The 24,139-nt window shown below is 33.2% G+C and overlaps 1 protein-coding gene across 1 annotated transcript; it reads left to right on the top strand.

Moving 5' to 3' along the window:
- The first annotated feature begins 319 nt into the window (after window positions 1-319).
- Window positions 320-22,673, top strand: LOC147075907 (organic cation transporter protein-like). Its single transcript, XM_085942228.1, has 6 exons — window positions 320-690; window positions 8,962-9,217; window positions 15,036-15,291; window positions 16,736-17,359; window positions 19,277-19,458; window positions 20,594-22,673. Exons 1-6 carry the CDS (start codon window positions 503-505, stop codon window positions 20,909-20,911), a joined length of 1,824 nt encoding a protein of 607 aa, XP_085798354.1. The 5' UTR covers window positions 320-502; the 3' UTR covers window positions 20,912-22,673.
- Window positions 22,674-24,139: the final 1,466 nt, after the last annotated feature.

Genomic DNA, 24,139 nt, shown 5'->3' with positions numbered 1-24,139 from the left:
TGTTAAGGCTTGATTATAGTGACGTACAGGTATTTTTGACCCCAAGACCTTTGCTGTATTATCAAAATCTCTGATACCACTTTATCAAACTGGTTTATATTATATCCTTCTAACACGCATGCAAAATTAAACTAGAATCATAAAACCGCATCGACAATTTCTTATAAACGTTTTTAGATAATTTAATATTTCAATTATTTGGTTTATTATTATCGGTACACATAAACATATTAATTTAGTTGTAATAAGAAACTTGATAAATCTTTTGACAATCCTTCTGATGATGCATATATTTAACTGGACGGATATTTGTTTTAAAGGACTCAGTATACAGGCAACAGTCCAAATAGATACTAGTGTTGCACTCAGTTACATGTTATAAACGAAGTGTTTGAGAAACAACTTAATTTAATTCAATTACATGCTTAAACTGTTTAAAGTCATGCTAATTAAATAGTCGTGCGAATTTACATCAGTGTTTAGTTACCAATCGTTCGGCAAAATGGTTGAAGAAGGACGCAGAAGTTCTGGTGATAGTGGGTCCACCTTTCACGTGGAGTCCATTTTCGAGGAGATAGGGAACTTCGGGAAGTATCAGTTCATGAACTATATGCTCATAGCTGTTCCGATCATCTTCACGGGATTTTTGACCGCATCTTTCATCTTTACGACAGCAGATCAACCTTTCAGGTATCTATAAGAAAATATAATCATTACTACGTTAACTATGTGTACTCTTTTCATATTGATTAAAGTACAGTTATTTTTAAATGATTATTAGAAATTTCGTTTGGCAATAATTGGTAATTGCTGATGAATATCTCTACAAACTAATTCCATATCTCTCAATCTTGTGTGTTGCATTGCAGTATACTTTCGCAAAACTTAACTATTAATTTCATCTATCTAATGGCCCCTTATTGGTTTGGGGATATAATTTTATGTACCTAATACAAATATATAACTAATTTAACCATGGTTGTCAATTGTCATTCACAAAAGTATGCCAAACAGGGTAAAAAAATAAGCTAGATTTACTAAAAATTCCAAAAAAAAAATAGGTAAAATAAAATTGTTTTGCGAGGATAAAATAATATACTTATTGAAAGATTCTTGACTAAGTCATACAACAAAATAATCAGTTACGAAACTTGGTCACGAAATCACTTTATCGTATGTTACATTTAATTCATTGGTAAGATATTATAAACTTCGAGAGGCCATTTTCAAGGAAATTGGTGTAAAATTTTAACTTTCCTACAAGTCTTTTGGGAGGTATTTTTTTTATTAATTTAACGTATTTTTAACGTAACCCTATTACAACACATGCCCTTAATTGTAAAAACATGGGTATGGTATATTTATTGAATCATGTATTTCTCTATTAAAGTCATACTGAATTTGTTGTATTAAATAATATATTTCAATTGAAACAATAATATCCTTCTATATAAACAATACAGATAAATGCCATGCTATTTTTTATTATGATCTTATTTAAACAAATTTGTTACAACTTAAATTCTACTAGTAGAAATTGAAGGAGGGACACATTCCAAACATTCATGTCGTAGATTGTATTGTTTGAAAATCGTGTGAGTTTTTCACATCTAGCGTGGGTTCAAACCCAGATCCTCCCATTATATAAACTCCAATGCTAGTAGGTACCTAAACGTCAACATTTGATATTTATAAGTGTATATTCTATATAAATAATACATACATTTGACGTAATCTGTAAACTTTTAGCATTAGTATTGTGTAAACAATATTTGTTAGGTAGGTACTGTAACAATATAAATTGTATTTACCGCGAATTATTATTAATATGTACAGTAAAATGAGGTGAATAGGAACGTTTTCAGAATTTATATGCTGGATGACCGAAAACGTCAAATTTACCTAAAAAGGTAAAATCCGTTGTATTAAGGGCCAACATGCCCAACGAAGGTCAAAATGGAGATTTTATGGTATTTTCAAAGTATTAGCCTGAACATTCCTTTGTAGTATGTAGTGAACGTTGTAGATAATCTATTTATTTAATTTTGAAGCCTTATTATCCTTTATATTTATTTTAAACATTTGATGACTGCATAAAGTATTTTTATTACATAAAATAGTATTCTTTTAAACCTCTCGATCTAATGTTTTAGTATATAGTCATATTTCAATACATCCATGTGCAGTGGTGTTAAGATTTTTTAAATTTATTAATTTTTAAACACATTTATAAAACCATTAATAAAATTTATGTCGATATTATTATATTATTAAAAAATTACATTTATAATCTCTGTGATCCCAAATTTAACAAGAATTAGGCATTTTATTATTCAAAAAAATGGGCAAGATTACCACATAAAGATATTGATTATAAGCTATGCCTTTGACCATTGAAATGTGATAAAACATCCTACGAATATTGATTGTTTTATAACAATTATTGACGTAAAAATAAGGTAGTATTTTTTTGAAATACGCCATTTCTATTGGCATTTCCCAGTGGTTAAGCTACAACATACGGCCATAGCCGTAAGTTGACAAACGATAACTGAAGTAGGGAGTAATAGCATGTTAACGCGCGTGTTTGAACATGTATCTAACCGAAAAAAAACCTTTTTTTATTTTGACCTACGTTGGGCATGTGGGCCGTTAAAGTATGATCAAAACTTTAAAGAATTTCATGATATTTGTCCGCTTATACTAATTGTCATGATAAAAAGATAATTGCTATCTCTTCATTGCACACATCAATTGATAGAGTATTTATATATTTTTTTAATAATTACCTCATCATTGTAAATAGCAACATACTTAACATCACTATCGTGTCAGCCTGTTATTACTTCCTTGTATGTCTACCATTTTCTCTATAATCCATGAGGGTTATATTATCTTCAAGACATTATTTGATTAACTCTAGCCTAGGTCACAAAGTCCCAAGGCGAAATCCTGCGATATAAAAATCCTAACATGTCAATACATACCGACAATCGAAATTCCATCAAACGGGTCATATACATGATTTCTATTATATTGCATATAATGTATAATATGAGGCACTCAAGCCAAACGGCCTTTTATCCGCACAATCTGTAGTTCTCGCGTTTACCCACCTATTAACGAAAACCTCATGGTCCTTCGTCGTGGGTCTGAGGGAAGAAAGAAAAAATATATAACAAGGAAAAATAGGAGTTATACACTGATCTCTCCTTGGAATTGACAGAGTCAGCACTGTATAATATTTTATTTTTATATCATACATTATTGAGAGGGACTAAATGGCCTCTTTTTTCTACTGTAAGACAAAAATACAAAATATATATAGACTCCCTAGGCTTTAAGAACAATATCGCTCGAGGTCTCGAAAATTCGGTGAGAATGACTGGATCGTAATAGATTGTTAAGAGCTTTGATCGACTGGTTTGGGGACATGATTATATGAGATGCGTGTTAACATATTATACCTAATTTAACCATGATTTCCAATTTATTGTCATAACATAAAAATATGCTATATGAAAATATGCAAAAATGCTTTTATTTCTAAAAATAGGTCATAATTTGGAAAATTGTTTTGCGAGGACAAAATAATATATTGAAAGATTCTCAACAAAGTCATACAACAAAAATAATCAGTTACGAAACTTGGTCATCACTTGATTATCGTATGTTACATTTAATTCATTGGTAAAACATTATAAGCTTCGAAAGGCTATTTTCAAGGAAATTTGCGTAATATTCTATCTTTTTTTGTGAGAACTTTTAAACAGTTTACTGTCTTGAAAAACGCCAGATTTAACACAATACGCCGGAGCATCTATTTTATAAGTACACAAGTCTTGCTATAGGCCGCTGTCGGCAGCTGTCGAGGGTAGTTTTTCATTTTTTTATCGAAGTATTAGCGTTTATTGTAACAATTACAATAAATTAAGCCGTCTAAACAGAGCCAAGAGAGATGCTGTTAAAACATAGCACTTATTGTAACAATAACAACTAACTTATTGTAATTGTTACAATAAGTGCTAATACTTCGACACAAAAAATGACAATCTGGTAAGAAAAACGCTAAGAAGGCAACATTTCATTTATTCTGGTTATTTCCACATTTTTACATGTTTAGATTATGATCAGCTGAGTGGATCATCTAAAATTATCTGTCGGGGAGAGGATATGTACCATCATAAAGCAAGGAGACAAGAGTAGATATATACCCTACACGATAACAATGCTATGTTGCTATCTTCTATGATTACGTCATTGCCCTCCTGTCCTCCTTCCTTGGCAACACATGCGATTCGAACGGCGAATGTTTCAGATCGTCACTCAACAAAGACCCTCAAGTTTGATGTACCGACTCTCCCCATAAAAAATAGAATGTATTGTTACCATTTTAGCATATGTTTATTAAATGTCAAGCATAAACGTGAAATAGACAAAAACTATAAACAAAAAAAAACAATTAAACGTTGCCGATTTTACATACATATTATGGAGCACCTAAGAAATATTCATAATTATAGCCACGTTGCCACGATCCGAGTACACTCAGACCAAGTGCCATCCGAGCGCACTAGTACGAGACAGCTTCATACCAATTACTCCTATCCAAGCCAACTCGGAAGGTCCGAGAGTGTGTCCGCCAGTGTAGTCGGATCGTGGCATCGCGGCTTATTCGACTTAAACTTACATCAATCGGATTCCGGCTAAATTGTATTTTATCATTGTAGCCACCTTCACCATACCATATCACGGCGAAATTAAGACGGTACTTCAGTGAAACGGCAAATAATTTTCAACTGTAGGTGTGACGAAATTTCGGACTGGCTGGCAATCGGAGAGCGAAAGTCGAGCTGTGAACACGTCAATTTGTTTTGTGATGGTATCAGGGGAATGAATTCTTAAATCGTGTAAAGATGACTAAAAAACGTTACCCATTTACTTGAAAAAGAAAACATGTCAATGAATATTATTATCACTAGTCATAGAACAATAAACATAACATTAAATGGACGCATGTTGACTTTTTATGACCATTATATTTTGTTCTGCACGCGTCATTTGCTCAATCTTCGCGTCGCGTAGTGACGATCGTTTTAGACCGCGCCCCAGCTGAAATATAACCTTAACTAATAGTCATGCAATTGAAGAGATTCCCAAATTTCATTAATATTGACAAATGGCTTTTGTGGCTTGAATCCAGCTACCAATAATAGATACCTACTTACCTTGATTGAGACTATTTAGAGAGATCTACGGTGTCATAATATATTTATAATATAATCACTTACGGTGGCTCGGAATCACGGTCTCAACTTCTTCTTCTTCGTCGTGACCTAATGACTGAGGATCGTGACCAAAATTATATGGCCGTGTGACAGCCTTCTTCAGGACTTGGCTCCATTCCTCTCGGCACTCAGCGGGTATTTGTCACTGTGAAACCTGCGGCCTTGATTATTTGGTCTATCCATCTGAAGGAAGCTCTTGCTCTCCCTCTCCGACTTTCGACCTTATCAATTATCATGACTGTTTCCAAGTTACCTATCAAATTCTATGCGGGATATATGACCGAATACAGAAAGTATTATTATAACATCTATGTATTTTTTTTTAGAATTATTAATAACCATGTCCTTGCCTTTTCGTACAAGATGGTTGTTATTAATTTTGAACAATCACAAACACCCTGGTTTTGAGAAAATCACATAAATAATGTGTCCTCACCGGGAATCGAACCCAGAACTCTCGGGTGGGAGGCCAACGCCTTACGCACTGCACCACGAGATCCGACAGCATCTATGTATTATTGCTCTAATTTTGAAGTGAATCAATAAATCATAATATTGCTACATCAGTAGCTCAATATATTATTACGATATAGGTACAAAAACCAGACGAAAAACTTACAATATTTTGTTGAAAGAATTATAATATTATGTTATTGTTATTGCTAATCGTAAGTTATTGAACTTATGAAAATAATATTATGAAAACTGATACCCTTGCAATATTTTGTGTTTCAAGTTGCTTCTTCAAGTAAAAATAATCTTGCTATCTGATATGGGAAGGACTATCTAAACAAGTGTTGTAAAGAAAATAGAATTTTCCCTAATAAATATGCTGATACGTACGTGAGTTGTTCCTTCGCAACTTTCCAGTATATAATGATTCTAATTAATATTGTCAGTATAACTGGATTAACGGACAACGTTTTCTCTCTTTCACCTTGGCACCTATAGATTTGTCACCTTCAGTGATCACTCAATAATACATTATTGAAATTAGTATTTTTCATTCAATATTGAATATGCACAAGGTTTTAAAAATGTTTGATTCTTTATTATAGAAATAATATTATTTTAAATAACCTCAGAAACAAAAATATTAGAAAAATACCGATTGCTGGAATTTTAAATACCTCATTTTAAACGTAAATATAAGAAATAATTCACATTAATCGATAGCTTATAGGTCAAAGTGAGAGATCTGAGCTCGAGTATCACTCGGTCTAATTTTTTTCTAAAATTTATGTAATATGTGTGTTTCTGAGGTTTTTCAAATATTTCTATAAGTATTAAATTATTGTTTCTCTTGTCTGTGAGTATTTAATAGAATATAGTAGTTAGAACAATCATGTTTTTGGTATCACTGGTATCAGTGATCAATAATAATTAATTATTGATGATACGTCACAAATTTTTGAGACTCCTTTATTTGAGGTTATATGGATACTATCCGTGGCTTTATCCAACTGACTTCCTCATAGGTATGCTTACATACTGTAGTTTAAGTGCTAGAAGATATCAATATTTGGCCACGTATTTTTTTCGATTTATACGTGGTGTGAATGAGAACTCTGCCATTCTTGGTAGTATTGACTTGTGTGTCTCTGCAGGGACCATATGTGTGCATCTGCCATTGGTGATGCCAATTGGGAGGGTAATAACTCTGTTCAACCAAATCGCTTCGGATGTTGATATATTCAATCTACGTGAGGATGAGTATAGGTGGACGTTATTTTATAAATTCTTAAAATATGGTCTGCTTAACTCATCCAGTGTACTTCCTTGTACCTATATACTTTATATTTTTTGTATTTACACATTTATACTGTAGAATAACTTAATACTGATCTATCTCTTTTGTTATGTACCTAATACTGTTTTAATAATATTTCTTTGTTTCTAAATGTCATGTTGTGAACGTCTTAAACTTATAATTTGTAATGTCCACAATATGTAAAATAAATAAATTGAATTGAATTGACTCTCCTACTTAAAATAAAACAAAGTGCATAGCACATTCTCTTCTTCTCTCACATTCCCTCATATCTGAGGATCATGTCCATCCTGAAATGCAGCCATCTTCTGAGCGACTAAGACTCTCCACCCCTTCACAATTCTCTGCATATCTCAAGGCAAAGTGATAGCTGCCCCCAGTAAACTTCTTCATTTATAGAGCCATTCCGTTATTAAGAGTCTCTGGATAATCGACTGGTTTGTCCTGTGCTCTGTCCAATAAATATTAAAGCATTCGGTATTAAAACACTACATTTTGAAGGCATCAATAATTGCCTTCCACTCCCTTGTCCTTTACCTAAAGTCCGTGATTAAACACTATAGGTACAAAAATATGGAGCAGTCACATCCACTTTTCCACTATTGGTTGATATTAGATATTATACAAACTTGTCCACTGTTTCTACATCTCGGAGTGTACTTGCAGAGTGTATAAGATTATCCCGATCGATAACCATTAACTTGGTCTTATTCCTATAAATACGGAGTCCGTATGCGCGAGTCTCTTCCTCTACTCGTCTCTTGAAATACTTTTGTCCATTTCACACTATTGACTTTCGCCAGAAGGAAGTGATTAAGATTATTTAAATCTTTATCGCAAACTATCAGAAGCAGATAATTATTTAGAGCTGACCAAGCTTTCACTCTTGTGTAGGACTCAAAAACAGCAACTGTTATATTATAATATTCTAACTTCTTAATTCTTAGTTATATAAAATATATAAATATTATTATCAATTATTATCGTACATATATAAAACCAATTTAGGTTACAATAATTGTCCGGTGGCTCGACTCTTCAGAACCTAGAATCTTCACAGTGATCGAGTGGATCTGTTTTATTCTCTTGCCTCTTTCAAATTAAATTGCTCCAAAATCCTCGACTAATAATTAATTGTATCTGGATGACTGCTTGTTTTACAACGTTTTTCTTAGCTCGTATTCTTATTTGTCCGGTGGCTCTTTGTCCGGTACAAATCTTGTAATCGATTTTTAACTAGCTTCCCGACTAGCTAGACATTTGAAACTTTTAGAATATTTATTAGAACATTATGCCAATGCATTTTTTAAATACTTTTAGCCATCTTTAAGTAGAATTGAATTCATTTTCAGTTAATTCTGGTTTGTATGAAAAGTTATTTCAACACCATTATTGGTTGCTAAACGGATGGTCCTTGCAACTAAATTATTAATATACGAGTACAATTGCGTTACTATGTAAATCAAAATGACATGTCAGTATTATTTCTATCAAGTACAAATTGTTTTGATCGTTTAAGCTAGCAAGTCAAGTTTATATGATTCAACAGAAAATTTAAAAACGTTGTATATAAACAGTTCTTTTTATCTTGTAATTATTATTGTATTTTTCTTTTCTTGCATTGCATTCATAACAGCTGTACATAATATTATTTGATCTAATTTAATTTGATTTATTATGCTTTTTGTGTCCGCCTGCTATTGGGACCATCACATATTTTTTTTTTCTATATTATATTCATATGTATTCCTGTGATTGATCCTGTTGGTTGACCTTAATAAATTTAAATATATATGTATTATATATCTGCAAACGTAATACCATTATTCCTTGACTGGTACCATGATTGAGTGGTAGAAATTCGGTAATAGGTATCTAAAAGACTATCAATCTTAATTTCAGATGTAAGATACCAGAATGCGATGGCGCCATGCAAGAATTCGAGCCGTCCTGGCTTCCGAACGCCATTCCTCGACTGGACAATGTATACGACAGGTGCGAGAGATATGCCTCGAATGGGAACTACACGGATGTCTATGGGGAGAATTCGATCCATATATTGTTCAATGACACCTGCCCAACAGGGATTTTCAAAACTAACCAAACGGTCAAGTGCGATTCGTGGGTGTACGGTCAGCACAACACCATTGTTAGCGAGGTACGTTTAATTGATTGAATTAATACTTATTGAATTAATGAATGTAATGAATGAATGAAATAATTAATGAATGAACGCATTAATTAATCTTAGACACCCAACGATTGGTGGTGGGACAAAATTCGGCACTGCCATCTTGAAACCAGGACTATATTATTATACGTTGATGGACAACATGTATTTTGGAATTGGGTAAAATACAACTGAGAGGAAAAAATGATACAGTCCTACAAACTTATTTCAAATTTAAATTCATTTTTTTTTACATAAGTTCCGTGAACATTACAAATTATAAATTTAAGACGTTCACAAGACATTTAAAAACAAAGAAACAGTGTAAAGAAGAAATAAATATATGCAGTATCACAAAAACAGTATAAAAGTAAAGTAAAAGTACAAAAATTAAATTAAATTATAAAAAATATTAATTATAAAGCATGGAAGCACACCGAATGAGCTAAGTGGACCATATTTTATGAATATTTATAAAACAACGTTCACCTATACTTATCCTCACGTAGGTGGAATATATCAACATCTGAAGCGATTTGGTTGAACAGAGTTATTGCCCTACCAATTGGCATCACCAATAGCAGGTTAGTTCTGTTCCTCGAGAGAACAAACAACTGATGCTCCCGATTTCTAAAATAGTTATCAGGGACATACAAGTCAATACTACCAAGGATGGCAGAGTTCTCATTTACACCTCACATAAATCTAAAAAAATACGTGGCCAAATACATCTTATAAAAACTTATCTGAAGAACGGCCATTTTGAAAACGTCATTCAAATGTCAGATTCTGTCCAGTTGCGAGTCTTGATTGGGTAGTTTTTGATTGTGGCTCCCCCATCAATCATTCAGATAAGTTTGTAGGTCTGTACGTGATCGTAAGAAGTACTACACATAATTAGTCAATATATTATTTGGTGGAGAGAGTCCAAAAGAAATTTTTAAGACTCCTTTACTTTCGGCTGTATGGATATTATCCGTGGCTCTATCCGACTGATTTTCTCTTAGGGATGCTTACATACTGTAGCTTAAAATTTAGAAGGGATCTTTATTTAGCTAGATATTTTTTCAGACTTATACGCGGCGTAAATGTGAACTCTGCCATTCTTGGTGGTATTGGCTTGTGTGTCTCTGATAATTACGTTAGGAATCGAGGGCATCCGTTGTTTGTTCTCCCACGGTGCAGAACTAACCTGCCATTAGTAATACCAATTGAGAGGGCAGTAACCATGTTTAATGAAATCGCTTCGGATATTGATATATTCCACTTACGTGAGGGTGAATTTAGGTGGACGTTGTTTTGTAAGTTTTTAAGATAGGGTCTATCAAAGTTCACTCTGTGTGCTTCCATCTACTTTTACTTTGTTATTTTATTTTATTTATTTTCTTATTTTATTACTTATTCTCTGTATTTTCATTTTTTTTAATTATTAACACTTGTTTTATGTCATGTCGTGAACGCTTTGAATTTATAATTTGTTATATTCATTATTTGTAAAATAAATAAATTTGATTTGATTTACTCATACTCGTACAGTAATGGTTAAATAAAGAAGCATTAGGTGGTAAACCAAGTAAACATACAAATCGTAATTATTCATTGGAATGCAAGTCTCAAGTAATGTCAATATAAGTCTTGTGCGTATTATTTTAAGTTACCGTCGATAAAAAAATACGCGTGAAGAACGTCTTCTATAATATATTTACATCTACGTCATGGCACTGTTTGTGGTTTAAGTATTACGCCATGCGTTTTTCACATGCTGGAATGGTTTTAGTTCCAGAAACGACCACAGTGACGTGTACGTCTCGATGTAGAAGTCTAAGTTCTACAAATAATGGAAAGTATTCAACATAATTCTACTATTTTGGTTTATATGGCGTACGTATTTTTACTTTATTGTGTGAAATATTGCTAATGACGCCCCTTTTAGATAATAGAATAACATAAATCAATTTAATGGTCCCACCAAACCACACCCGGTCTGAATCGGGCGATCACGAAACCCCACTTTTGGATGATAAGCATATTTTTTTTATGACTGGGAATGACTCAGGAGTAGTTTCCCAATATTGAGGTCGCCATGCACTCAAATGTGCTTTGACTGAATTTACATGACTTTAAGTTAAGAATACCCATAGGAGAGATGAGCAAGTCGAGACAATTAAAAAAAAATGTAGTAATTAACAAAAACTAATACAAAACTGACGAACATTTTAAGTGAAGAGATCTTCACGTTGGTAGTATGACGCCGGAATTTTCTAAATGCAACAAAATTTGGCCTTTATGGCGACCAGATCGGACAGTCAGATGGGCCCAACAGCTGGCTCTTCCCTTATACATTTTAGGACATTTCCAGAGGAAGTGGTTAAAGGTTAAAGCAATAACAACCTAGATGTAGCTACCAATGGCTGCCGTATGCCTGACTTGGAAAGCTTGTTAAAGAGAGAGTTGTTACAGGAGCCAGGACGCAGGCCTACCACGGGCTATCGCTGACGATGAAGAAGAATATTGTTATATATTGCATTATTATATGAAGGATGCCACTATTAGCCACTTATTGCGCAATAACTATGTATTAAAAAGATTTTTTTAAAGAAAGGAATTTAGAGAAAGTTCAAATAATGCACGGATACTAAAGGTGGAAATACACGGTTTACTTTAGTTGGATAATTCAGTTGGTTCAACAAAATTGAAACAAAGGAATTGAAAGGCGTTTACACATTTCAATGAAGTCGACTTCTTTATTTCAGTTTTTAAAAAATGCGTTGAACGAAATTATGTGGTATGGATGTACCTAAATTAATTATTATAATGTTATTTATTAATGCCTCAAAACAGTTTTGGACAAAACGACAATATAGTGGTTTTAGAATTGTTGTTCAACGTGGGAATGGGACAACTGGACGCCAGGAAAATTGGACGCCTCACTGTCGTAGACACGTAAACAGAACGTAGACGATGAATTTTAATCAGTTTCTATCTACTACTTAGTAGTCTTAATTCATTTTACTCTAAACATAGTGTTATTTATTTATTTATTACTTATTTTCATAAGTATTGCGGATTGAGGATTATATAAAATTAAAAACTCTTTTTCGTTAGAACTTAAACATATGCACAATTAAATCATTATTTACGTTCTTTAAATTCTCACGAACTATTAAATCATAATATAATAATTTAAATATAAATAATAATATTAAATATTTTTTTTAAAGTACGTATAAGTACCTAACGTCTATTTATTTTCGAATTGCGTGGCGTCCAGTTGTCCGGCGTGAAATCGTCCTAGATCCGTTCAACGTTCAGTATACATCTATAGACGTGTCAATTTAAATAAGTCATCGTTTAAATGTTAAACCATTGTTAATTGATCAGTTCTCCATGACAAATTTTAAGAGTAGAAGCTAAATAAAAAGAAATTTTATTTTCAATTTACTAAATTACTTATATGAAAAACGGATGCTCTTGAATTAAACATACTCCCCTATAAAATTCTGATAAAACGTCATATTTTCAAACAGTCGTAGGTACTTGTCTTCCAAGTATAATAGACATATCGCCTGCGGCGCAATTTTATTTCATGTTTATTAACATTAGGACGTGATTTTGCTATAGGTACAACATATTTTTAAATTGTATATTACGCTGTCGATAGTTAACAAGTTTATATATGGCTATTTTTTTGTTTCTGTTGTAAATGAAAAATTTTAGGTCACTGTTTGGAATTTAACTAGTACCTATACGCCTCAGTGGCAGGGGTGGAGGCTGTTAAGATATGACATGAATAGTGCACACTAAACTTTCTCTGTCGCACGCATTATTTGTTTTCATTGAACTAATCCTACTACAAAGAGTGTTGGTTAGTTTTTAAAAATCAATTAAACCCTGCCCAAACAAAACAAAAATCGATTTAGTATACTATGGGCGATCCGTCATACTTATTTGTTTTCGTTGAATTAAGAATACATATTACAGATGATGGTGTGGGCTAGTTTTTTAAAATTCATTTATCCCTGGGTATACCAAAGCATGCTTGATAAAAAATATTCTTTTATCTATCAAATATCCAAAATTATGTATGATTTAATGGCATATATTTTAGAGTTTTTGACTATTATCTGTTATGGCTTGGTTTACGCAGGGGTTAATTATTTTTTTAAAAACTAACCCACACTGTCTGCACATTTCAGTCGGCTGTCCAATTTCAAAACCTAGTAATTGTTTAAACACAAAATATTCAGGAAGGTCAAAAAACATATTCAAGCATGTCCCACTTCACCGACAATAATTTGAAAAGTCAAAATACTTGTAGATATGCGGATGTATTATCTATAGTACTATGTTTTTGAATAATTTTGCATGTTTTATGGCACTTAATAATTTATACTTATGTTGTTTTAAGGAGGAAAGTATTGTCACTTGCTAGATTTATAAGAATTGATTTCACCCACATAGAAACCGATTTCATACTATATTTCGACAGCGGTAGTGGCGTATGCATTATAACTTAATAATAACAGAATTACAAAAAACAGAATTTCAAAAATTTGTTAGTTAGTAGGTTTTGAAATTTTGCAGCCATGCTGTTTTTGTTAAATACAAACAAATACGTTTATATAAAATTGTGTATAAATATTTACGACTATATAAGGGAAAAAGGGTGTAATCCACACAAATAAAATTTTACAGGAGGCACAAAAACGTTTTTGTTATGGTTTTCGGTAGAAGTTAAAATACGAAATAGACATAACCTTGAATTGCATGATAATTAATAATTTGGTTTTCATATCCTTAATCTTAACCCAACAAAAATGATGGTTAAGTCGCTTTTCCCCCATCACTTCCTTTTTATTTTAATTGTTAGCTAAATTTAGATAATAAATCGGCATTCGAAGCTTATATCCTTTAGACGCGTATATTTAGGCTTGTACAACGTTATTATCCATTAAAACCTATTTTGAAAAAAACTGAGGGTTACGCCCTTTTTCCTTTCTACAGTCGGTATGTATTCATCTAGCAGTGAATCTATGACGTAGATGTAGTAGATTTTTTAACTATATCGTGCCGATGATAGATCATTTTAAAGCATCTATTTAAATTTAATGGAATTTCGTATCAACTAGTGTTCAATTATTTGTCTTCAACGTCTTCCAATCGTAATTTTGATTGAAGATTAAAATTTAATTTAATCGTTAAACCGACCAGATTAAACTGTGTATCGCCGACTTAAGGTTTAAAATTTGCGTATGAATAATTAAGCTGATCACTCACTGGTCACCAGGATATATTTATTATTCAAAATTGATAGACAAACTAGTTTCGCTGTGACGTTGCATTTTTTTCGGTCAACAACAGTCAGTAGAGAGAAAAAAAGATAAATCGCATTGACCGTGAACTATCAATATCTCCTAACTGACAATTTTATTATTTGTTGGTAAAGACTACTTTTTCTATTTTTATAAAAAAATAAATCAACCAAATCTATTTATAAGGTATTTATTCGTTTTCAAATATTTTGGAAAAAAGCTAATGGTGCATTATACCCACAACATAAATTATATATTTATTTAGATATGTATGAGGCCGGTAATAATTAGATGCATGTTTGATCCAGACAAGGGCACATTTGATTGGACGAAAATAACGTAAAAAGATCTGTAGATTCGAATTTCGAAGTCGATACTTTCCTACCCTATTTAGCTGCCGTAGCGGACCGAAAGCAGGCTTGTGTATAGAATAGACCCGCTGGAATGAATGAATGATTGTTATGTACCTACTTGATGTTTCTTTTTCTTTTCAGTTTGACGTCGGCTGTAACAAGTGGAAGCAGACCCTGCTGGGTACCATGAATCACGCTGGCCAGTTCTTCGGTCTTCCGATGACCGGATATATATCCGACAGGTTTGGGCGGCAAAAAGCTCTCGTCGTGGCGAGTTTCTTCAGCGGAATCTTCGGACTTGTCAAGTCCCTGGCGCCGGACTACACTTCGTTTGTTTTACTCGAATTTTTGGAACCGGTGGTTGGATCTGGAGTGTACAGTTCGGCTTATATCCTAGGTGGGTACATTATATTTATTTTAATAAAACAAGTTTTTTGCTGATAGTCTTTTGAAATTTAAACTATGCGGAAAATTGTTTTTTTTATGCATTTGAATCAAATGTTGTTTACCTAATGAGAAGTCCTAGGTGAACCACTATCATTGTTTTTACATAATATGACTCAGTTCCTCTCGCTATCATTATAATCTGTAAATGTTCAGCAAGTGCAATAAAATATATGTTAATATCATAGTTTTTAATATTATTAAAAATAAACATATCAGTCAGGTCGCCAGCCGATACAAACGTAGCGTAACCTAGTATTGTCGGAGAATAACGGTTATTTTTACCGATTCTGGTCGAATCTGCCGGGTGCCACTCTGGTACCTTTAGGAAAACAATTCCATCTTGGTAAAATGGCGGCCAAAAATGGTTTTTGGATAATATTTCATTAACCGTTATCCTTACAGAAATTTTATTCTGAGTTGAAGTAATATGGTTAAATTAGGGTCCGTCCACACACGGGCCCGATTGGCCATGCCGACTTGATATCAACCAAGGCCAACTTTGAGGCATTCGAAAAATTTGCTGCGTCATATGGAGGACGGAATAATTCTGATCCCTTCTTAGATTCATTACTTTCAACTCCTGACTCCTCTGTTTCGGCAAAGTTTCAGTACACCGGTAGAGAGGACACTTCTTGTCATTAAAGATAAATGACGGCAGAGCAAGTCAAGATTCTTTTTATTTTCTAAAACTCTTTCTAAGCACTAAGGTGCATGGTTTCTACATCAGTCCCGTGCAGCATCCCTTCGGGACAAGGAAGTGTGGTACTAAAATCTTTTCATTCTGACACGTTTATAGCGTCATGGAAGGCGGCCGTGCACAAACCGCGGCTGCATATACATGGCGGGTGGAGATGGGAAAACTCAAATCATGTACGGTTTAACCACAATTAATTATTTTTACGAGAAATGGATGTCAGCCACTTGCTCAACCTACTAGGTATATAATCTGAGTCATACACAAATTGAAGAACAATATGAGTATACTTGCCAGACCCAGGATTCGAACCTGGGACCCACGACGCTATAGGCCGACGCCTAAACCGCGCGGCTATCATTAATAAATAAATAAATAATAAATTAATATTCTAATGAATTTAAGGTGAGACCCGGGTCGCAAAAAACGACTCAAATAGAATAGTACAAAACTTAAATGCATTATAATTTAAATTCGAATTCCATCAAGTACCTTCGGTCGATAGTATTAATAACATAAATTATTGTTACCATTTAGCTGTCTTCTCGTTTTTTCGACATGTATTGCTAAAATAAAGCAAATGGCCATGTTTGATTCTTTGTATTATCATCAAATTGTTTCAATATACTAATGAAGACTTCCTTCAGCTCAATGTACCATTATCGGTTCTTTGTTCTTCACACATTTTTTTCTGTTACAGGTATCGAAATGGTAGGCGCAAAATACCGAGTAATCTGCACCACAATCTTGAGTTCATTCTTCGCGATCGGAGAAATGCTATTAGGATTAGTCACCTGGTACGTCCCGTATTGGAGATATATCATCAGAATCGTCTACACTCCTCCACTCCTCATTATAACCTATCTATGGCTAGTGCCAGAAAGTGTGAGATGGTTGCTGAGCAAAGGAAAGACGATCGCGGCGGCAGACATTTTGAAAAAAGCCGCCAAAGTCAACGGGAAAACTCTGTCAGAATCGACACTGCGAAAGTTCCATGCTTGCGCAGAAGCCGAGGTTAACAGCGACCCGAAAAAGAACCACGGAGGAATAATCCAAGTCTTTAAATCGAAGATATTGGTTATAAGATGGCTGTGTTGTTCATTCTGGTGGGCCACGTGCACCTTCGTCTACTATGGATTGTCTTTGAACTCCGTCGCAATCGCTGGAAACGCAAACGTGAATTACATCCTGGTTTCTTTGATTGAGATTCCTGGATATGTCATGTACTATTTCTGTATGAACAGATTTGGAAGGAGGGCTACGCTTTCTGCTACGTTCTTCGGAAGTGGATTGGCGTGTATTTCATCAGCCTTCGTACCCAGTCGTAAGTGTCAAATTTAAATATTTATAATATACTATATTATCTTTAGTTCAAAGAATAATTCATAAGGTTCGCTAATATAACTTTCTATATTATATTGAGCACACATATTTTAAAAACACTTCAAATAATATATACCCACTGAAAAGAATCTTTTTTGAAAAAATACGACGCCTGACGTAACTTGAGCCTGTATATTTTCGCAATGTAATTTATCAAATAAACTACGGACATCCTACTTAATTACGATAAACTTAACTAGTAGTTGTAGAATGAAATTCTTATCAAATTGTCTTAATTTTTACTGTCGGTTTTTGTGTTTTAAATCAAGGTATCAATCAAGCGCCCTTTTTACTAACCGACCCTTGAATCACTCCACAGAGTTAAATACTCAAATGGAATAATAAAAAAACTTAATTCAATATATATTTTTTTTAGTCAACAAATAGTTCAAAAGATTAAACACTTCTGATATGTAAATTGATAAATATATTATAACCACTAGAAAACATCTTTTTGAAAAAACTACGACATCCAGTAGGATTTGAACCTGCACCTGTCGGGAATCGCGCCCTTTTGCACTGAGCACCATCCTATGCGTGTCTTAACTAATGGGTTTTACAATACTCTCTGAAGCGCTTTCTAAATTGCGTTACGTATTGGCGATGGGCTTTTCTATTTAAAATCAAAGTATTTAATTACCTTAATTACTAACCGGTGTCAGGATTACTACAGTACAGGATTACAGGTAACAACGTACTTGCGCTTGCTAATAATTTATTAAACTATTTTTTTATTCAACAAATAGTAAATTCAAATGTTTCTTGTGGTTATATACGAGGGTTGTCCAAGAATTAAAGACCTTTATTAATTGTTGGCAACGCGGATGTTGTTTCTCAAAAGATGGCAGGACTTGCGTGTAACGCAGACTTCCCTCTCTAGAACGAGTGGTGAGCCGGCTCGGTAGCTGCTTCAGTGTGACCGTGACCTTTGCGTCCGTTTGAGATGGACGCTCCGCTGTCGAATCCCGCCGACTTGCGAGGTGCGTTCAATCATTCACTTTCTCAACCGGGAGGGAGTCCACCCTGTTGAAATCCATCGTCATCTCACATCCATTTATGGTAATGTGATTAACCAGCGGGATGTCAGGAAGTGGTCTGCTGAGTTTTAGAGTGGTAGATGAACGCTCGTCATGATGAGGAGGGGAGAGAGAGGAGGTCCTCAATTTTTGACGTTTTGTTGAAGAAAATCAATGATAATGTTCCTAAATAATACCATCTGATAGTCTGTGAGCTCGCAATTAAGATCCCAGACGTCAATAAGTCTACCATACAAACGATTTTGAGGTAAAATTTGGGGTATGAAAAGGTATATACTCGTTGGGTGCCCAAAATGCTCGACAACGCTCGGCCCCACACAACCAACGTCACCACCGCACTTTTGGACTCATTCAAATGGGATATCCTCCGTCATCTTGCTCATAGTGCCGACCTGGCGCCTAGTGATTTCCATGTTTGTCTTCGCCTTAAGCAACATTTGGCCGGAAAACGCTTCGAGACCTACGAGGGCGTGGAGGAAGAGGTGATAACATTTTTGAGGACGGCGGCGACGGAGTTTTACGATAAGGGAATCAAGGACATAGTGCCACGACTCACCAAGTGCATCGATCGTAACGGGGACTACGTCGAAAAATAGTGTGGATATGTACCTTCAAAATTTTCCTAGTTTTTTTTAAATAATAAAGGTCTTTAATTCTTGGAGAACCCTCGTATTTCTCAAAAGTGTGTATTAGACTGTAATTCGTTCAATTTACATACCCATGCCTAAATTGATTTATTTTTATTAATATATAATTTCACTATTAAATTGTATAACATAAAAGTGCTTATTTGATATTATGTTCTATTTTTCTTATTTCAGACATTGGCTGGCTAAAATTGGCACTTTTCCTCTTTGGAAAATTCAACATTACAATTTCCTTCACTGCAATCTACGTATATACAGCCGAACTATTCCCAACGTCAAACCGTCACGCCATGCAGAGTATGTGCTCGATGTTTGGCAGACTTGGGTCTATTATTGCTCCACAAACCCCAATATTGGTAAGTTTACATTTTTGTCCCGCGATTTGGAAACAAAATATCCTAATTTATCAAAACACAAAACACATTTGTTCCTACATTCTTAGTCTGACACTATGAATTGTTATTAGATCATACAAACGATTCATTTGTTTTTTTATTGTTATTCATTTATTTATTTTAAAAAAAAGCATTGTGGACATAACCAATTAGAATTCAGAACGTTTACAACATGAGATTTAAATTTAGACTGTTATTAAAGTTGATAGTCTCCGTAGTTTTATTCGGCAAAAACAGTCAAGCACATTAATTAGAACTGCACATAGTATGTTTTATTTTTGCAAACATATTAGTAAACAATTAAAAAAGCGAATAACGAAATAAAATGGCCTTTACCTTTTTAACATACATGTTTAATGTCAGTAGTTGTAAAATATAAAAAAAAAATGGCGACTGATGCATATAAACAACATTGCAATCAACCTTAAACTAAGTCCAATTTTTTGAACATTCATACAATAGAAAATTACTTTCAGAATCAAAATCAAGAAAAATATGAACAAAGACACATAATATGTCATAATAATAGGTAACCGACTTCGAAATTAATCGCATCAATTGAAAAAAAAATAGGTTCTTTTCAAACAAGTTAAATAAAAATATCATTATCATCATCCACTGCTGGATAAAGACCATCCCTAGCTCCCCCCACTTTTCTCAGTCCCTAGTTTGTTGCTGCTACATATAAAAATGGATACTTATCTAATTTATAGTAATAAATATTAACGTCACGAGAGAGAAGAAAAATATCATAATCTATGTCAATACAATTAAAAAAACAAAATACACAGCATATCACTGAAGATGTATTATGTCTTTGGGGAGCGCATTGGCTAGTCTCGTACCCTTCGTTAATGGTGCCTGTTAATGAATTCTTTAGGGCGTTACGATTGGAAACCATCCCTCGTGAGAGCAGGCAAAAATGTCTCAAAAGCAGAAGTGATCTTCGAGATTCAAGAGAGTGAAAAGCAAGTTTGCCTTGTACAAAAATGATCGTTTGACGAATTATCGAAATAAAAATAGTTTTGTTTCTATCATTCTATATTTAAAAGTATTAATTTTGTTTCTTTTAAAATAGTAAACGTTTGTTTTTCAGAGCATGTACTTCAAAGAGTTTCCTTTACTTCTTTTCGGAGCCAGCACATTCGTATCAGGACTGTCAATACTCGCTTTCCCGGAGACCAGCGACTTGTCACTTCCTGACACAATAGAAGAAGCTGAAAACATCACCAGGAAAAAGGTTGTCGACAAAATCAACAACTTTTCTACCAACACGATTGCGATAGGTGACAGCAAATCAACCAATTCCATGCCGAGAACTCTCCGTAGAAGATCAACATTCGACAACACAATAGCTACAATTAACATCAACACTCTTAATGGTGAAATCATTAGTGAAAATACACGACTATAAAAGTTAAATTGCCTAGTGTAACAGTGGCATAACATGATGTATAAAAACAATGTGAAGCCTGCCTCAGGCATAATAAACGCTAGGGTGAATATAAGACACGACCAGGAAACACAAAATTAATGGGAACTGGCTTACCCTACCGGGTGTGGTAATAGGGTACAGATCTCAAATGTGTAAAAATATGGAATAAACTTAAACACGATTTAAAGAAAATATTATTTTCAATAGTTACGGCTGTCTCATAAATAATATGCATTAAATTTTGTCACGTAAACAAGATACGAATTCAAAATTTGAGGTCATGGTTTTATGGTTTAAAGTAATAAAGTGAACCCTGCTTTTGAAGCCTTGGTCCATGGTGACTGGCTTTCACATTTGTATATTAATGTGGACGTAATACTTTAATGTGTACATATTTTACTGTCCACCACTTACGAACAATATAATTTATTATTGTGGATTATGATTATTCGTTTACCAAATCCAAAGTAATCATAGTTTCATATCGCTATTTTCGTGCTGAAATAAAAATAGTCATCGGAATATTTTTTTTTTTTTGAGAGCAAGTAGTACCTATACTGTCGAAGAACATCTTCTTGGCTACGTGTTAAAATTGTGAACTAACAAGGTCCTCCCATTTAGTCGACGACAGCGCATTCCGGCTTTTGCCTAAATCTTCTTGTTTAAGAGTAGAGATTTTTCGTTATGTTTTTTTCTGTAATAATTACAGTATTATATTTACAATAAACGCGTGTAGATAATAACATAATCTAAAACTTCTTTCAATCAGAATATACCTACATCCACATTCGTTGAATTTGGTGATGCATGTAGCAAATATGAACAATATACCACTGCCGATAGGGGTTCTGTGCCAATCTTCGGTTATTGTTGGAAAAATCAACAAGGATGCAATACCTGATGCAGACATCTGAAGGACACTAACCCATGATGGGTTTAATGAAGGAGGCCCTGGGTTATTAAGCCACTGATGATAATAATAATAATGATGATCCTGGTGCCTTCCGATAATCATATCTCGTCTAGTAGCCTGTCAAATGTCAACTCAGAAATTGTGACGAAATTAATTTAGACAGGTATTAAATTAATATGTAGTGCTTAGAAAAACTTGATAAGCAAAAAATCATGAAATTGTGTTAAATTATTACAAGATAAAAAGAACTTTTTATATACAACGTTTTTAAATTTTCTGTTGAATCATATAAACTTGACTTGACTAACTTAAATTATCAAAAAAAAATGTACTTGATAGAAATACTGACTAAATATAGAATAGGTACTGAAATGTCATTTTGACATTTCATATTGATTTCCATAGTAACGCACGTACCTATATATTAATAATTTAGTTGCTAGGACCCCAGACCCTAGCAACCAATAATAGTGTTTTACTTTTTACGGATTTCTTCCGAAATAACTTTTCATACAAAACAGAATTAACTGAAAATGAATTCAATTCTACTTAAAGATGGCTGAAAGTATTAAAAGAATGCATTGGCATCGTATTCTGATATATTCTAAAAGTTTCAAATGTCTGGCTAGTTGGAAAGTTAGTTAAAAATCGATTGCAAGATTTGTACTGGATAAACAACCACCGGACAAACAAGAATACGACCTAATAAAAACGTTGTAAAATACTCATTCATTACACATGGACATATTTTATGTAATAAAAGAAGGAGGTTTTAGTTTGTAGGTGGGTATTATTATTCTTTCTTTGATATGATAACAGAAAAATAATACTTTACTAAATCATTTCCCTATTTCGTACTTGTATCAATTTCGTCTTTCTCACCCTTTCTTTAATGTGATTCAATTTTTTTGTTCACTGTCTTCCCGTAAACCAGTATTTTAAAATCCTGATTAAAATAAAATTATACATAGCTCATTTTGCATTTTGAAAAAACTTTGTAGTAAATGTTGTAACGTGATTTGTATGTATAACTATTTCAAATTTCGAACTAGAATATTTGATTTTGGATTCGGTATACGAATATTTTTTGGTTTACCCAATAATAGCTGATATTACTGATTGGCATATATTTGAAAATATATTGTGTTGAGTTATTAGTTTATAAATGGAAAAAATAAACTTTTTGTAAGCTTTTTAAAAAACTGACTAACATTCAATTTATCACATCGTTTTATCCAGGTTTGAAAAATACCTATGCGTTTTAGTTACCTACGACAGTTGACAGAGGGAGTGAATCGTCACAGCATCGTAGAATAATTATTATAATCTTGCTTTGTAAATATTATTCCAGTAATTTTAATTCTAATATGTGTATAAAATATAATAACTAGTATGCCGTCCCCACCGAGGATCATAGGCGCTATGTTTTTCGTCCATATGTTATGGATTCTATTCCCGAAGGGGGTTAGATACCTGTCGTGGCTGGTAATTTGTACGAAGGTAAAATAGCCGAATCCATTAGGCCGATTCACAATAATGCAGAAAAGTATTCAATCCGAATCGTAATTTGTAGCAAGTTTATTTTTGATTAATTCAGGATCATACTTTAAATAGTACTTACCTTTTAGTCAGTCAAAATGTGTTTAGTACTATGATGAATTTTAGTATGTTTTTCTTTCTTCATAACTAAGTTATGTTCAATTCATTCAGAATAAATAAGGGTAATTAATCCAGTACTCACAAAAATATTTATTTTACACAAATATCCAATTTACTAATCACCTAAAACCTAAATTATGCATTATCATTTTCAAATAAATGTCGTACCTATCTCAAATAGATACTACTTAATTTTACAAGTCACACTCATTGCCACTTTGCCAAAAAGCTGACCTAAGAAATTCTAATACATTTTAATATTTTTCTGATATTTGAGAATCGATCTAATGGTTTCGGTTAACTTACCATCGAATAAATGACATATGAACGATTCAAATTATTTCCTAAGTAAAATTCTAATTTTATTATTATTGTTTTGTCATAAAATATTTGTACCTATGTATTTAGATCCCGAGGGGTCAAGTGGATGGATATAGACCCTTTAATTATTAAATAATGTTATAGGCTAGCTTTACACTGTCAACGTAAATATTATATATTATATCTCGTACGTCTTGAAATAAAAATGTTAGTTTATCCTATTTTTAATAAATAATAGTGTTTTAATTTGATATTATTTATATTGTACATTATTATTTTATAGTTATTACATATTATATAATAAGTATTATAAT

This window comes from Rhyacophila brunnea, unplaced genomic scaffold (genome assembly GCF_057557595.1).
Source record: "Rhyacophila brunnea isolate RB1 unplaced genomic scaffold, BYU_Rbru_1.0 scaffold_14, whole genome shotgun sequence".
NCBI lineage: Eukaryota > Metazoa > Arthropoda > Insecta > Trichoptera > Rhyacophilidae > Rhyacophila > Rhyacophila brunnea.
Note: the sequence above shows the minus strand (reverse complement) of the source record. Positions and strands in the feature narration are given on the sequence as shown.